Source organism: Lupinus angustifolius, chromosome LG15 (genome assembly GCF_001865875.1).
Source record: "Lupinus angustifolius cultivar Tanjil chromosome LG15, LupAngTanjil_v1.0, whole genome shotgun sequence".
Taxonomy (NCBI): domain Eukaryota; kingdom Viridiplantae; phylum Streptophyta; class Magnoliopsida; order Fabales; family Fabaceae; genus Lupinus; species Lupinus angustifolius.
Window position 1 is genome coordinate 7503942 of NC_032023.1, and position 17713 is coordinate 7521654.

Genomic DNA, 17713 nt, shown 5'->3' on the forward strand with positions numbered 1-17713 from the left:
CGGAAAAAATCACTTCATATAAACCATACTTCTACTACAAAAAAGGTTCATATATAGTTTAAGAAGAGGGATTCTTTTATTTAAAGAGTAATTGTTTTAAATTTACTCTTCATTTAGCTATTAATTTTAGGGAGATTCAATTAGTGAGTATATCTAAACCATTAGATATCCATAGAATTAATGGATAGAATGAGAAATAAGTCTAAAAAACTTACTCTTAGAGTAAGTGAATCTCCACTCATAATTTAATAGAAAATTCAAATTTATATATTATAACATCTAACTCCTGAGACATTATTTAACAATTGTATTATGAGAATGTATCAAGTTCTAGTTAAAATATTAATAAAATATTGATTTAGTTGTATAAAGTTTTACTAAATTTCTAAAAAGACTATAAAATTAATAATTTTATAATAATATTTATCGGAAGAGATAACTACACAACTCGAAAAAAAGATTACTTGGTTAACTGAGAAAAGCTATACTTCAAATCAAAATAAAAAGTATGAAAGTAAAGCCCTAGCACGTGGATACTGGATAGTGAGAGTTTGAATAGATAAGAAGAGAGAGAAGATTCTCAATAGTTGTGATTTAAACTGAAGAACTCAACTTTCTCTCTCTAATGGCAGACCCTTCTGAAGAGGCTGCGTACATCGACAAACTCTACCAATACGGCGAGGAACTCAACAGTGCTACCGATAAGTCTCAGGTTCATAATCTTCAACTTCAACTCCACATTTTTATAAACATATAGATTTAATTGTTAGGGTTTTGAATTAGGGATTTTGAATTCTTATGTGTTTGTGTTTTGGCAGCATGTGAAGGATTATCAGGGAATCATAGATGCAGCCAAGACTAGTGTTAAGGCAAATCAGCTCGCTGCACAACTCATTCCTAGGTTTTACAAATTCTTCCCTGACCTATCTGGTCCTGCACTCGATACTCATCTTGATCTGGTTGAGGCTGAAGAACTTGGGGTTAGTTTTATATCATTATGTTATATACTATACTCTCTATTTCGATACACGATTTCGGACGATGTGATTCTATTTGAATAGAATAGGACACACTGTTAAAAAGTTAGGACATTTTGGTTCATTTAGAAGGGTGGAGCCGAAGAAAACAGACAGTTCTGTTTTGTTTTGTCCTTGCGCCAAGCCCTACCTATACCTTTTTTTTGTGTGTTTGTGGCTAAGGAAGGAAATGACGTTGTAAGTTGTAGTTCACAGCAGAAGCTTTCTTTTGTGTTGTTTCTTTTTTACTTTTCTGAATTCATGACATAATGTCTTGTTTCTTTTTTACTTTTGTGTGTTTGTGGCTAAGGAAGCTTCTAGTGTTTGAAGGAAAATGATGCCATTTATTTTATAAGATTAACTAGAAACTACAAAATAGTGAAAGAGGCAAAATTGTTTTGTTTTGCGTTGTCGTATCTTGGTTCTTCTGTTTTTTCTTTGGACTACTGGTTAATGCTGTGTGTGCTGAGATTTGTTTGTTTTCCTACTGCTTTAAAGGTTCGGGTGCAAGCGATTAGAGGCCTGCCTCTTTTCTGCAAGGATACACCTGAAAATATTGGGAAGATGGTTGATATTCTTGTGCAAATTCTTGGGTCTGGTAAGTTGTGGTATTTGAAGGTTTTGCGTCCTTGAGAACTTTTACTGCGATTATGATTCTGATGCTTTAATTATTTTCTTGCTTGATGCTTTTAGAGGAATTCGTGGAGCGTGATGCTGTACATAAGGCTCTTATGTCTCTGTTGAGGCAAGATGTGAAAGGTATCTTGTTATTTTAAACAGAATATCTCTGTGATTGAATATTGTGGTCCTTAAATAGCTCAAGTTTGTCAAAGACCTGTGCTCTGTCGATGTGAAATAAAAAATAACTTGCTCTAATTACCAGTGTTGCACAAGTATCATGAGTACTGTGTTGCATGCTGTATGTCAACCAGTACCCAAAATAAGTTGCTCCGATATAAGGGGGCATATTTATTAGCTGACAGTAAATTGTCTATACTATAGTTGTCATCTATAAAGTTATAGTATTGTTGCCAATGCAGCTTCTTTGACGGCATTGTTTAAGCACATTGGGAGTGTTGAAGAGCCAAGTACGGATGATGTTATCCGTGAAAAGGTTATAAACTTTGTTAGGGATAAGGTGAGCAGACAATGCTTGATTATAATGTGCTCTTTTATTTGTGCATCTTTAAAATAGAAGCTGAATACTAAATGATTTATTTATCTAAGAAAACTAGATATTTTCATTTTAGGTTTTCCCTATTAAAGGTGAATTGTTGAAGCCCCAAGAGGAAATGGAAAGACACGTAACTGATTTAATAAAAAAGGTATTCATAACTGCTTTATTTTTATTTTTGACATCGGTGTTTATTTTTGTAACATAATCAGAGGTTGATCTATGTTGTGTTTATTTTCATTGCAGAGTTTAGAAGATGTGACTGGTATAGAATTTCGAATGTTTATGGATTTCCTCAAGAGTTTGAACCTGTTTGGAGAAAAGGCTCTGCCCGAGCGGATGAAGGAGCTGATTGGAATAATTGAAGGGCAAGCTGATTTAGACGCACAGTTTAATGTGATTGCCTCTTTTCTTTGTTTGTCTTTTTTCATTTAAACACACAAATATAGTTAATTTATATACAGAGAGAATGTTTTGTGTGAATATAAGATAAGGTAGATTATCTTGATGTAGAGTTCAGTAATGGACTAATGGGAGATCTAAGTTAATAATATGTCTCATAGTATGGTGTGTTTACTGTGATTTGTAGGTTTCAGATGCAGATCATATCGACAGGTTGATATCATGCCTTCACATGGCACTTCCATTTGTTGTGGTAAGGACTGTTTATAACGTTTATCTTTTCCTATTTTGGTCTCAGTTTTTTTCTTGAACCAACTCTATTTGTTTCTTGCAGAGGGGTGCGTCCACCATCAAATTTCTCAACTACATAAACAAGTATATAATACCTGTTTTTGACCAGGTAATATTTTAATAAAAAAATAAGCATGTCTTCCCTTTATCAATTTCTCAATCTATTTAGCATTTTCATTTGTTTTAACATGTTTATGCTTTCACTTTCTTCATATCGCTTTTATACTTTGTGATCGGTCGTAGACATGATTGTTGAATTGCATGTATTGTATGATTCATATTAAACTTGCCAAGTGTATCAACCAATTGTATAATCTGGGTTCTGGAAATTGCTTTCTGCAAGAAATTAATCACCTGATACAATTTATAGCCTTCTAATTGGTCAGATTAGGAATTGTTTTATATATTTTACTTTTAAGGGTCGCCTTACATTACATTGTTTGATAGTCAAAGTGATTGGAGAAGTTCTTCGGTACATATATATAATCTATTTCTCTCATTTTGTTCATTTCCTTGTGGTTATTCTTGGAGGATGTGTTCTCCTATCTTGTACCTCTTCTCCTTTAATGAAATCCTTTTAATAAAAAAGTATATTTAAATTAGTCACAATCTTCAAATTGTCAATTGAATCTACTTCACAAGAGTTATTTAACTCGATGAGCTGAAGTAATTGCAATATGATGCAATATACTATCCTAGAAAATATTGAGAAAACAAATTGTATCATAATAAAGTGATATAGTTACTCCATTTTACCCCCCAAAAAGAAAAATAAAATACCCCCTCTGGTATAATGCATTTTCAACCAAATTACAAAGACTAATATAAGTAGTTAATTTGGTTAACTTTCTTGATATTTTAAAATAATACTACAACATTACAATTTGACCCTCATTTAACATTGTAATAATTCTTAGTTGATAGTATTGGAGACAACAAACTTTTAAAGCCTTTAATAAAAGTGATGTAGGACTATTAATTTATCCAAGACAAAAGGAGAAATTAAAGCCTTTAGTAAGGGCTAAGTGCTCAATTGACATGATATGACACAGTGCACTATTGACATGACACATGTATCTTGCACCATTAATTTTGTGAAATTTACTTTTATATAGTTTTTAACATTCTCATTTCACAAAATTAAACCCTTTAGAGATGTTTACCTGTCAGTCTTTAATCTTTAGTAGCCCACTTCTACGTAATGCACAAATTGATTTCTCCTCAGACCCTACTAAGTGGGAGCCTCGTGCACTAGTCTCACTTTTAGGTCATGAAGTTTTTGGTCCTGGTTCTCCATGTTAACATTTTATGATTTAACATTGTGATAACTTGGTGTTCTGTGTACTGTCAAATAAAGCAACATTATGGTTAGTGGTTATCAAATTGCCAGAGATTAATTTTGACAACACTTTTGATTCCTTTACATGTAGCAGAGATGCGAACGTTGCGTTGGATGAGTGGACATATTGACAAAATAGGATTAGAAATGAATATATTAGGGGGAAAGTTGGAGTAGATCCTATTGTAGAAAAGATGCTAGAATCTTGCCTAGGTGGTTTGGACATGTGGAGACTGATAGAAGCCCCCATAAGGAGAGTAGATCAAACATAAGCTAGTCCAATTCCTAGAGGAAGAGGGAGACGAAGAAAAACCATAGGGGAAATGATTAAGAAAGACTTAGAAGATCAATGTTTTTCAATGAACATGATTTATGATAGAGCATTATGGCGTCATTCGATCCAAGCGGTCGACCCCATCTAGTGGGATAAAGGCTTATCGTTGTTATTGTTGTTTTGATTCCTTTACATTTAGAAGGCACAATTCATACAATCTCATTCCTTTCTTAGCTTACTCAGTTATTATGTTGTTCTAGCTTCAGTCTGAAGTGGTTAGATGTGTGGTCTATTCAGATACGATAATATCAACAACATAAGAAACCATATATATGATGTTTTTACCGGTTAATTTCTGGACCCTGCATATTAATTGCTGGAAGAACCTTTGTGGAATTCTTTTTTAGAGACAATCTTGGAGGAATTCTTGTTAATTATTATTTTCTAATTAAGGAATGAATGATTGTGGAGAACTTTATTCTTATAGTGATTTTATTTTCTGTTAGCTTCCCGGAGAACGGAAAGTGGATTTGCTCAGAAGCCTTGCAGAATTTTCCCCATACACAACACCACAAGATTCACGCCAAATGCTTCCTTCTATTGTTCAGTTGCTTAAGGTAAACCTTTGTTGAGAAATGGAATAATTGGCATTTATAAATGTTTATGTAGCACAATGTTTTCTGCTATGGCTACAAATTTTCTATGCTTGATTTACTCTAGTTTTTGGTCTTTTGCTTTTATTTAAGAGGTCTCCACACACATTACGAACTTGCTAACATGGAATTTTGGTATGACTGCCCCAGGTTTAGTCATACCTTCATTTTGATGTACTCCAGGCTTGATCAATGATTGCAGGTTTAGTCATACCTGCATTCATTGATCACATCAATTTTCTAATTTTATTCAATATTCAAATTCTTTTATGGACTTAATTGATGTAAGCCCGAATTTTGATGACTATGTTCCTTATTACTTTAGTCAAATTTATAGAGACTATTGTGAATAATCTTTAGAGGATTAAATCAACACAAATACAATCTCTCAGGGATCAGTTGATCACTTTTTTTATTACAGTGAGATTTAATATCGTCTATGTTCTCTTTTTCTCATCAAGCTCTCCGCTTTGCTTTTTACAGAAATACATGACTTGGAAGAAGACCGGAGAAGAGATGAACTTTACTTATGTTGAGTGCTTGTTGTACACATTTCATCATCTAGCTCATAAGGTGGTTATATTAACTTTATTTGAGCATTGAAAATAAATCATAATGTTGTGTGAGTCACTTATATTCAGTGCATATGGTTGTTATATAGGTTCCTAATGCTACCAATAGTTTATGTGGTTACAAGATTGTTACTGGCCAACCATCTGATAGGCTTGGAGAGGACTTTTCTGAGCATTATAATGACTTTACTGAGAGGTATCATCTTTCTTTTGACAAATTCTATATAGTAAAGAATTCACCTATTATCTGGTTTGTGTTTTTAAGATAATTCAGTTTGTAGTGGCATGCAAGTGGATATATCATTCATTTATTTACTTTATTTCTTCTGGATTGCAAAATGTATAGGAGGTTATTTGCCTTCCAAGGTAGGCATGGCAAAAGTCTAAGTGAATACTTACAACAGTACTTAAAGATGAACTAGAACTACCAAAAAGAGTTGGGGTTCCTTTTGGAATCACCTTCATAAATCACTTTTTATGCCAATCATCACCAGATTTACTGCTTTAGGATTCTTATATGTGAATACAAATTAGATCTGGAAGTTCGGTGTGTAAGGTTCAAACATGCTTGTCCTAGAGATGATGTGGTTGGGAATTACCTTTTAATTATTTAATAATTACCTTTAACACATTTTTTCCTATTGGGGTTCTTGGGTAGCCTAAAGTAACTGTCTGAGGTCAATGAGTATCAGTTTTTCTTAGGTTTTGAAGTGATTATACTGCATATTTAGGATTCAAATCCAGATTTATTTTCCTTCTTAGGTCACACATCTCATCTGTCCTACACAAGAAGGAAATCTTGCACTGTGTAAACCTGAGTTCATCATTAGTCAGGATGTGAATTGATTCCAATCATTGAGACGTTAGACATGCATGAGGCCTGCATTGAGCAGTAGGGTTTTGCAAAGATTTTGAGATTAAGAGGCTTATATTGCAAGGTTCAGTATGTATAAGCAAAGTTTATATTGTAACAATGTAACTGCGACAAATCTGGTTTGGATCAGAAACTGGACACTCCTATTTTTGTCATCTTTATCCGTTATTCAAATATGGATCATAATTATTTTCCATCTTGTAAGAATTACAGTAGGTTGGAAAGGGTGAAAACACACTTGATTTGATTGGTTGGAACCATGCCATTTTGTAGTAAAATTTCATTGTTTTAATGTTTTTCCACCCTTCCCTTGTATACATCTTCCATTTCCCTGTTGGAATTCTCAGTCAGTTTTCTTTTGGTCAATATTTTTGGTTTTTCTATTTTCCAGATTGAATAATGTGGAGGAGTTCACCCGAGCTACAATTAAGAAATTAACTCAAGGAATGGCTGAAAACAACAAATCCATGGCTAATGCTAAAACTGATGAAGAAAAGGAAAAAATTGTGAGTTTCATCTTGTGGTTTGATAGGTGTTAGTCTTGCCTCACTCTTATTATGTGTATCATGCTTACATTTTTGTGTTATGTTTCAGAAAACTAAAAAACAGAATGCTACAACTGGGTTGCGGACTTGCAATAACATTTTGACTATGACAAAGGTAAGAAAGATGTGACCTTTTTGTTATTTTAGGGAATGACTTTTTGCACATGTGATTTTTATTTATTGTCTCCCCCCTTATTATAATTATTTAATCGTTTCTTCTGTGTGATCAGCCATTGCACGCTAAAGTTCCTTCTTTTATTGGAGATAAGAGAATCAACCTTTCTTGGAAAGAAGCCACAAAACCTGCATCATCTATAACACCAGCTGCTGGGTATATTATCTTTCCTTTTCATTAAAGACATTTTTTTTTCTTTTTCCTTTGAGAGTACCATGTCCTATCGTCTCTCTCAGCGACGCTTAGCTCTAATTGACAGTTTACATACAAATTTATATTTCTTCAAAATTTCTTGTGATGGCACAGCAGAAATTAATAAAATAATCAACTTAACTATCATGCTTTAAATTTTGCAGAGCAAAACGGCCTGCTACTGCTACTAATGGATCTAATAATATTGCATCAAAGAAGGGTCGAGGTGGTGGTGGTTTGCAAAATCAACTTGTCAATAGAGCGCTGGAAGGGTTATCTGGTGGTGGGAGAGGTGGTGGAAGAGGTGGTCCTAGGGGTAGAGGCCGGGGCTGGGGTGGTCGTGGAAGAGGAAGAGGAAGGGGATATCGGTAAAATTATTCCTATGGTGATGTAGAAAACACCATATTTCACTAAACTGTACCAGATTACAAACAGGACCTATTGATCTCAGAAGAACTTATTATTATAGAGGAGGATGGGTTTTTACATCTGGTTGTAATTTCTCAAAAGCTTGCTTTATGTAGAATGCTGAGTAATTGATCATTTCCAATGCATATGGTGCAAGCAGCAGATGATGACCATTTGATGAAACTTATGCCCTTAGGTATGTGTGAATGTAATTTGATCACAAGTGCTTTATGAAGATCATGTCTGACTTGTAGAATGTTGCCCTTTTCAAGTAATATGAAATTAAAGTTCTTTAGTGCATGCAGGTCCCTTTAACTGTGCCAATCTTAATACATTCTCTTCCTACCATTTACAATAATCAACTTGCAAGGTTCATAATACTTACATTCTAGATTTCTAATGTTTTTGGTAAGGGTTTCATCATGCTTAAGAATCCTTTATAAAAAAGCTAATGATATAGAAACAGAAGCAGGGTACTAAAAAGACCAGCACTATAAGAATATATATATGCATCCTTAAAAGGCATTAGTTAGTTTTCCTCGTTGCATTAGATTCTCACTTATTTTTCCTTTTAAGAGAGGATAATTTCTCTTTAAATGTCCCAAATTTTCATGATGCAAGCAGTCCTTTTTAGTCTTCCTTTTCTTGTACCTTTTAATTTGAAGTGGAAACCCCCAAGGCGGGTACACATCTGCTATGCCACATTTTGTGCCACTCCATGTGTCATGGGTTTGTCATTGATCAGAAAACATATATTTAAGTTAAAATTTAATTATTAAGTATTTTTTTGACCAATCACAAATGCATAGTACATGGAGTGTCACAAAGTGTAGGACAGCATATGTGTACCCTTTTACATAAGCTATCATTTCTTTTAAATAGGCAGATTATATTATATTTTCGTATATATTTTAATTATATTAAATATATGAATATTAGAATATAACATAATCAAACAAGTCTACCAATTACCAACGGGCGTTGGTTCAAGTGGTACATGCTTAATTTCCCTTAAGTAAGAACCAAGGTTCGAGTCTTGTAGATGGAAAAAATACCCGTTGGGAGAGTTAGCCCCACGTACATGTGGATGTTCCCGGCTCGGACAGGATTACCTCCAGTGCGAGGATGGAAACCAAAAAAAACAAGTCTACCAATTAAGATTAATAGGACTTTTTTAAATGACTTTTAAGTTAAATAGACCTATTAAGAAGCTTTAGTTTCATTCATATTATCTTGCTTATGATATTTTTATTCTAAAAAAAGATGATTACTCAAATATTAAAGAGATGTATAGTGGTTGTTTGTAGTTATTGAGAATAACATTGAATTTTATGCATTTGTTACATGATAGGCATATCATCAACCGATTTATAAATATTAAAATGGCTGATAATAAATTTCTTACTTATTGCATTGTTCATCATGTATCTTCCATCAAGTTTTCCCTATGGCTCTTTGGAAGACACCATATCTCTATACATATCAAGTAATGAGTTGGTCATGCCATTCAAAATATGCCCTTACAAATGTAGTCATTGTTAACTCATTTGTTCCTCTCATGAGAATTATAGTTTAAGGACTAATAGACTCCTTAACCCTTTCTATGCACAATTCAGAAAAGAATGTGATTTAGAGCAAATAATGGTATAGAGAAGTTCTGAGTTTTTCATATGCTTTAAGGCATGTAGATGGTTCTATTTTTAAATCAACTCATGAAAGAAAATAACTTCGAAAAGTTATAACAATAAGTAAAATACAATACTCAAGCAAGATAAACCATCTGGTACCTAGAGGAATTTAAATCACACCATCTATATCATTTAGGAATCTTATATTTATATCGTATAGCTGTATCATGTATTTATCTATTATTTACATGCAATCTTACATATACCAATAAGAAATCTTTCCACACAAAATCTCCCTCTATATATATATTCCTCAAACAAAAATGTCGCAAGAGATTATTATTCATACATGTGGTGCAAATAAACATTTATCTAATTGAAAAAAAATTGTCACTGATTTTCTATATCTTCAACAGCAGCAGAGCCATCATAGCTCCTTCTCAAAGATCTTTCCATGCCAATAACCATCCTAGGAAAAGATGCTATTCTCAAGCCTGAACAACTAACCTTTTCCGTTTCGTGACTAACATCAACATGTGACACATCCTCGACCGGTGGTGCCGTGGGTTGGACCTCAGTAGTAGCCGAATTATCAAGCTCTGGCTGCACTGTAGGTTCAACCACGGCTCGACAAACCGGGCAAGTACTATTTGAAGCAAACCACTTATCAACACAATCAATATGGAAAACATGCTTACAATTTGGCAACACTCTAATTGTTTCGTCTTCCACAATTGTGCCTAAACAAACAGAACACTCTACAACATCACCTTGGATGAACTGGTTTGTTTCCTTGTACAAGAGTCTAGGCAAGGAGGCTATGACAATAGGGTCAAGGCCAGAATTTGGTGACCTTGAAGAGTTGACATCAGCGTTTGCAATTTGATTGTTGATGCGACGAAGAAAGCTTTGTTGGCGCCTTCTTTGATCGAGTCGTAGGTGATGTCTTGCATAGAAATAGACAAGAGCAATTACTAATATGACAGCAACTAAAGACAAAGTTGTAGCAAGAGTGACCGTAGCACTTGTACCATGAAAATTACCACGTGGGTGATCATCTTCGTTGTTTTCAGACACCATGATGCTTGATTTCAGCGTGAATTAGGCAATAGTACTAACTTGGACCATTAGTTTTGGTTCATGTTGATAGAAATTCTGGGTTTGAGATGAAAGAAAATGAGGGTGGGATAAGGTATGGAAATTTGTTGATGAGATAAAAGAATAGAAGCATTAGACTTAGTCAAAGAAATGACGTACTTAACATGAATAATGAATGAATGAATGAATTTAAGGGGCATGTAGAATGAAATATAGTTTGGTATAATTGTGGAACAATTTGCATCTAGATCTTCACACACGCATTAGACTTTTAAATTTATGAGAATTTGACATTTTTGTTTAAATATAGTGTTATATGCATACATACGTCAATCTAGGGGACTTTAGTATATCACAAGCGTTTGGCATGAAAAATAAGCATAACTTGGTATATAGGAGACTTTTCTAAATTATGTGATATATCACACAAGTGGGTTGAAATTAATGTGCAATATACATACACATTATATATTATATATTATGAGAACACCAAGTTCAAGCATTCAATCATATTCATAGTCAAAATTAGAAGTTATCTAATAGTCATATCATCATTTAATAATGCTACATGCATTTATTTATCTTCTAATTTGGTCATTCAAAAATAAAATATCAAAATCACTATTCTCATTTCTTACAAGTTATTCTCACTTGATATGGCCAATACAAACAACCACAGATCATTCTCAAGGCTCATCATGTTATCATTTACAATTGTTTGTTTTTGAGGATCATTTATTACATTACTTCATAACATGAACCTGATGTGATTTTTAATAGCAGGAATGACATCGAAAAATTTGAAGCCTTCATTAACACCATGCCCATGCTTGGACAATGCATCCGCAAAATGTAACTATTGTAGTGGTAATATGTTGTTGGATAAATATTACAGCAGACGGACAATGTTATACTACCTTCAGGTAAATACCTCATAGAATTTCTCAATGATAACTAAACCTGAGTCTATTGACTCCAATGGATCCTTCCGAAGACGGTGCCTCAAGCAGTTAGGGATAACAGTGGCAATGTCCTCTGCACTTACTTTGTCCCTTTGCTTCAGAGCAGCAAGAGCTTTTGCAGCTCTGTTTGTTACTATGTCTCCCCTTAATCCATCCACATTCAACTCTGCACAAACCTTGGAGATTTTTATCTTCAAATCACGATCAATCTGAACCGAAGAAAGAAAACTCCTTGCTGAGGAAATTTGTTGCTGGAGTTTTTCCTGCTCCGCATTGTAAGAATCTCGGAATTCCTTTGGATTTTTGTCGAATCGTGATCTCTCTTCAACAATCTTCACTCTTAGCTCAGCATCTCTTACAGTCCCTACTTGAGCATGCATTCCAAATCTATCCAGAAGCTGTGGCCTGAGCTCCCCTTCTTCGGGGTTACCTGAACCAATTAGGATAAAACGTGCCGGATGTGCGATTGAAATGCCCTCTCTCTCGACTGTGTTCCAACCTGATGCAGCAGAATCTAATAAGACATCCACTAAGTGATCATCCAACAGATTAACTTCATCAACATACAGGATCCCCCTATTAGCTTTAGCTAGTAAGCCAGGCTCAAATGCCTTTACACCCTCAGTCAGGGCTTTTTCGATGTCAATTGTCCCGCATACTCTATCTTCTGTTGCTCCTAATGGCAAATCAACCATGTTAATTTTGGAAAAGACAACCTGAAGTTGCTCTCCTTTAATCACACGCTCTCTCACTTCGACACCCATGAATTCTGGATCTTCTGGATCTGAATTATATGGATCACCAGCAACAACCTTGATTTCAGGAAGTAGATCAACCAATGACCTAACTGTTGTGGATTTTCCCGTTCCCCTATCGCCCATGATCATTACACCTCCGATCTTGGGATCAATCACATTTAGGAGAAGGCAAAGCTTCATCTCATCCTGTCCAACTATAGCAGAAAACGGGTACACTGGTCTCTGGCTTTCTTTGGAAGCAATCTTCTGAACCTGGATGTGTTAAGTTTACAGAGCTGAGATGTTACCAAAACAGAAAAGTAAAACAATTTCCAAATGCTTATATTGGTATAAACTTGCAACACCACACTTTAAGAGCAAGCTTGATAGGAGCAAAGTAGCAAGGTAAAAAATGGCAAGGGTTGAAGGTATTTGTACACTACAATATAAGCCCAAATATATCCTTCATTTTATGATCTTATCCCTATCAAATCAACCCTAATGAATGTATTAACTGTAATCATTACAAAAAATACCATCTAGTTTGTTTCTTGTTTTCAAACTTGTGAAGAAAATGGTGAAAGTTTCTTATTTTCATAGTTTCATTCACAAAATTCAACCTCAAAAAATGGAAATTTTGTTACCTACCTGTTCTACAGAATTAACTTCAGTAGCAACACTAGCAACTGAGAATTGAGACTTTCCCTTTATGCCATGAAGTCCAATTTCTTTATAAGACTTGTGCCTAAATATCTTCCCTGAAAAGCCAGAATCATTCAATTTCGCCCAAAATTAACAGTGCCTGCAACACCCACATTCCATTTCTATTTACAAACTCCCCAAAACTTAAAAAGTTCACAACTTTAGCACACAAAAAGGCGAGATATGAAATGGGTCTATTGTATAAACTCTCAAAACAAAGGAAATAGAAGGTTCTGGTGAAGTTAAAAAAAAGTGTGAAGTTTGTGGTAGAAGGGTGTATATACCTGTGGCTAGAGAGAGTGAAGGAATGGAAGAGGAAGAGTAGCGTGGTGAATGCAACAGCGCAATTGAAGAAGAAGTGCCCAAAATTGATGCCATGACTTACTTGATGAAGTTTGATCCAGTTATGATTTTGTGCGTTTTATTCACATCCACACTTTCAGTTATCACAGTAGTTGTTTAATATGAGTGTACCTGAGAAAAGAATACACTTCTCACTTTTTTTTGTACCACTCCATATATTTATTATTACCTTTGATTGATTAAAAAATTATTTAAATTAAAATTATAATTATTAAATATTTTTTTGAACAAAGTGACACAAAAAGATGGACAGTAGATAGGTACCCATCAAAATGTGTATGTTTCTGACAGATATTAATAACAAGTGAAATAGAGCAACATTTTCTATGGCAGAGCAGATATGCATGTGAGGCTGAGGATAACAAGGTAGTTTTCAAGATTTCAGATTATTTTTGATAGTGTGTCTCTTTCTCTTGTTTCCTCTCTACTTAGGTATTTGTGAAAAATAGTGTTATGAATCTTGGTTTGATAAAAAATATTAGAAAAATAGGATTGTGTTAATGAGTGTTGTTTAAGCACTGACAATATCAATTTTCAAGATCAAAGTTTGTTTTCCTTTAAGAACATTGCTAATATTTACCAAAAGATATTCAGGACCAAAATGTTTTATATTTTTTTGGTATCTTGCTTCTTATATGATACAAGAACAAAGTCTTCCCTAAAACTTCTAGTGTTCAAGATATCTCTCATTTAGGAAGGACCAACTTTTGATTGATAACTTGAAGCCATGTACTACTCAACCTCAAGTATTCTGGAAGGTGATTAAGGTTTAGCAAGCACAACTAATAGATACATTAAAAAAAGAAGAGAAAATGATGTATACGTTGACAGTGTAAGAGTTTTTTTTCACAATTTATTTTCAATATTTTTCAAAAAAGCAATCCAAATGAATGATAGATGATACATTAATGTATATAAATTTTTACAATATCAGTAAATAGATATTACATTCTTAAAAAACATATTGTTTAACTAACCAACATTCAAATTGCCTTGTGAAAGAAGTGCATGTATTCATGAAGTGTGAAATTTTAGAGTATCATATTTTTATCTAATAATCAAATGCATAGGAACTTCTCTCTAATAAACTGGCAGCCACGTTTGTGTCCCAATTACATGCAACTAATATAATTTTAAAAGAGATAGAACAATAGAAAGGAATAGGGACAAAGGGGTACTCCTGAAAAGAATTCCAATGTTCAGCCTATAACCATTTCAAACATTTTAAGTACATGACCATATGAGTGTGATTGTCACTCAAATTTACCAAGTTGTCATTAAATGTATCTTTCATGATTTATGTATGTTATAACATGCTCTCAATCTTTTAGCTTTCTAGGTAAAATTCTTTATTATGCCTTAATGTCATTTTGTATAAACTTAGGACTTTGGTTCTATGTAATGTTTACTAATGAATAGAACAATAACTTTAATATGAATTGTAAGAGAATGAATTATTTCTTTGTATTGATCATTAAAGGGAATTCTCAACTTTCATAGAGTTGCAGAATTCTATTACATAGGGTAGCAAACAAAATGTTAGGTAAATGATGACAGCAGAGAATGAACCACAAGAGAGAAAGTTCTAATTCAATACATTCATAATAATGCACTGATTCTCATGCTCAACTAATTATATTAGTCTCACACCCAATAATCCCTCATGCATGTGTTTGCCTTTTTTTTTTTGCGGGCCCCCTTTTCCAACTGTGTAACTAATTCAACTTGGTCCACATGTTGTTTTCCCTCTTTTGCCCTTTCTTCCTTCTCTATCAGCATTCATTGCAATTCCCCTTACATTAAAATTAACCTTGTTCTCAAGGTTGAAATCTGGAAAAACCTTAAGTAGAATTGCATGATCCTCCCATGTAGCATGAGAATAATCCAATCCCTCCCACGCAATGAGATGTTGTTTGACTTATTGATGTCCTCGAATAATTGTTCTTGTTTGCAATATAGAAAGTGGTTGAATCACTGGTTTGGATTCTTCAGCAATCATGGGCAGAGGAATGTATGGTTGGTCATGGTTACCATGGCAGAGTTTTAGTTGTGAGACATGGAACACAAGATGAAGTTTGGTGTTCTCTAGCAGTGACAGTTTATAGGCCACTTTCCCAACTATTTTTTCAATTGTGAAAGGACCAAAGTATTAGAGGCTTAGTTTTTTATTCTTCCTTAAAATAAGAGAGTGTTTCCTGTATGGTTGAAGCTTAACCAAAACCTTGTCTCTAATCTAAAATTCGACACATGTTCTCTTCAAATCAACATTTTTCTTTTGAATTTGCTAAGCCATTTGTAAAGAATCTTTAGTTTAGCCAAAATGTGATCTCTTTGTAACAATTGATCTTTAGACTGATACTCGTTCATCACTAGTAGGTACATACCTAATCAACTTTGGAGGGTCTTTGTCATAAACAACTTTAAAGGGAGATATCCAGGTCATGAAACAAACAACCTCTATGATTCACAAATTAGCCATCAAACGTATGAGAGGTTAATCATTCAATCTACTAAATTAAACAATTAATCTCCAAGCAGCAAAATTGTGTGCACATGAACTTCTATCAGTCTCCTCCATACATATTCAAATCATCTAAGACACAATTTTACCATCTTTTCTACAATATGAGAACATAATCTAAACAACTAATTAAGTTACCAAGCATGCATTTCAGCTAGTTCCATAATAAGTATGGCATATTAAACATCATAGTAAGACTAGCCTTTTTCTTTTTTAGCACTAAGGAGTCGAAGACAACAATTCTGACTTATAACATCCAAGATGTATCCTTTTAGCACTATTCCAAACACAGATTTGATATAATATACATTATTTATATTTAAAGTATTACAATACAAGCTATTTACGATTAGCTACAAGTGCTCATAAAGATACAAAAACGCATTGCACTACATGCATAGACAAATGTTTTTGATGTCTTTAAACTCCCACTTGTATTACTTTAACAAATAATATAGCTATGAACTTGGAGTACCTTAGCTTCATGCTTATATATTTGTTTCCCACTTCTTGGATATAGCAAGTTAATTGTCTAGCATTTTTCCAAATCTCAAAGGAAGAAAAATGATGAGACTAAGTTTCTTTTTATGCACTTTGCTTTTGTTGCTTTCATTCTCTTTGTTTGAGGCTCGGCCTTTGAGGAATCATGACCCATTTTCTTCTCATTTCCAATCTAGCTCTTTTTTCCATAGCATTGTTAAGCACCAACTTAACCCTGAGTCAGAAGGTAGAAGCTTAGCCAATGTGGATAATGAAGTATTAGCCAAAAGTGCTAAGGTCTCTTTAAGCATTGGGTTCAGAAATAGCAATTGGAAAAGAAGTCATTACTACGAACCGCTTCGACTAAGTCCGGGAGGCCCAAATGCACACCATCACATCGAAACTACAGTTAGCGGAAGACATGGGAGGAGATAGATTATAGATCGAGCAAATGTGTCTTAACTTTAATTTTGCTGCTAGTAAGAAGAAATGGTTTATAATGATGGAAATAAGCACTTCCTTTAACACATGATCAAAGGTTGGCATGATATGAAAGGTGAAAGGAATATTTTGTTAACACCTTGTAACAAAACTCTTTGATCGTAATAAATAATACTAGCACCTTATTACCTCAAAAAATATTTAATGGGTTTAATATATAGCCTTCAAATATTTTTTATGTTGTTAGTATATTATTTATTTATATGTTAATCATTATTGATTCTTAAGTAAAAATAATATATATATTCTTTTACGTTCGTTTGAAGGGAATATAGCTATTATTAATATGTTTGAACTTTTTTATGTACTTTTTTCTTATTTTTTGTGTAGAAACGCTGAATTTCTTCTCAAAATTTCATTTATGTACTAGGAAAGAAAAACCATTTATATTTGCAACTCTCCTTCGACATGAGAGATTTTATAGAAGACCGAAATGAGTGAATTTAAATCCTTAACTTTATGTAGAAAAAGTATACAAGAACATTAATTTCACGTACATACATATATAATCAAATAATAACCACCAATTTGCTAGAATCCTAAAACAGAATTTTAAATCTAGAAAACGAATTTATTCCCTATGATGTCCATAAAGGATATTTACAAGCTACAAGGGTCCAAAGTCTTGCACATTTTTTTAATCATCGTGTTACATATAGTAGTTGGGAGAAGATAGAGATATGAGGATTTTGCATGCGTCAGAATCAATTAAATATGGAAGAACGGTGATGTAAAACATTATGTAGAGATAAAGTTGTGTTATAAATATTACTTGGTTGATACTATTCTCATTCAACACAAATCAT

General features: G+C 33.6%; 3 protein-coding genes across 3 annotated transcripts; 1 reads left to right on the forward strand and 2 right to left on the reverse strand.

Moving 5' to 3' along the window:
• On the forward strand, positions 529 to 8215 carry LOC109328646 (apoptosis inhibitor 5-like protein API5). The gene is made up of 16 exons (XM_019562212.1): positions 529 to 712; positions 819 to 980; positions 1515 to 1614; positions 1710 to 1775; positions 2057 to 2154; positions 2267 to 2341; positions 2437 to 2586; positions 2780 to 2845; positions 2927 to 2992; positions 5003 to 5113; positions 5633 to 5722; positions 5811 to 5917; positions 6987 to 7101; positions 7190 to 7255; positions 7371 to 7471; positions 7672 to 8215. Exons 1-16 carry the CDS (start codon positions 626 to 628, stop codon positions 7877 to 7879), a joined length of 1668 nt encoding a protein of 555 aa, XP_019417757.1. The 5' UTR covers positions 529 to 625; the 3' UTR covers positions 7880 to 8215.
• LOC109327570 (RING-H2 finger protein ATL5-like) lies at positions 9792 to 10827 on the reverse strand. The gene has a single exon (XM_019560753.1). It carries the CDS (start codon positions 10621 to 10623, stop codon positions 9934 to 9936), a length of 690 nt encoding a protein of 229 aa, XP_019416298.1. The 5' UTR covers positions 10624 to 10827; the 3' UTR covers positions 9792 to 9933.
• Positions 11428 to 13520, reverse strand: LOC109328610 (magnesium-chelatase subunit ChlI, chloroplastic-like). Its single transcript, XM_019562161.1, has 3 exons — positions 13327 to 13520; positions 12989 to 13098; positions 11428 to 12613 (listed from the first exon to the last, which is right to left on the reverse strand). Exons 1-3 carry the CDS (start codon positions 13418 to 13420, stop codon positions 11561 to 11563), a joined length of 1257 nt encoding a protein of 418 aa, XP_019417706.1. The 5' UTR covers positions 13421 to 13520; the 3' UTR covers positions 11428 to 11560.

Bases quoted from the DNA above. Each gene is read 5' to 3' on its own strand.
- LOC109328610 (XM_019562161.1), bottom strand. From the start codon at position 13,420: ATGGCATCAATTTTGGGCACTTCTTCTTCAATTGCGCTGTTGCATTCA. The intron at 13,099-13,326 runs GTATATACACCC...CTGGCTTTTCAG, and splicing joins TTCACTCTCTCTAGCCACAG to GGAAGATATTTAGGCACAAG. The intron at 12,614-12,988 runs GTAGGTAACAAA...TAACACATCCAG, and splicing joins AAGTTAATTCTGTAGAACAG to GTTCAGAAGATTGCTTCCAA.
- LOC109327570 (XM_019560753.1), bottom strand. From the start codon at position 10,623: ATGGTGTCTGAAAACAACGAAGATGATCACCCACGTGGTAATTTTCAT.
- LOC109328646 (XM_019562212.1), top strand. From the start codon at position 626: ATGGCAGACCCTTCTGAAGAGGCTGCGTACATCGACAAACTCTACCAA. The intron at 713-818 runs GTTCATAATCTT...GTGTTTTGGCAG, and splicing joins GTGCTACCGATAAGTCTCAG to CATGTGAAGGATTATCAGGG. The intron at 5,723-5,810 runs GTGGTTATATTA...GTTGTTATATAG, and splicing joins TTCATCATCTAGCTCATAAG to GTTCCTAATGCTACCAATAG.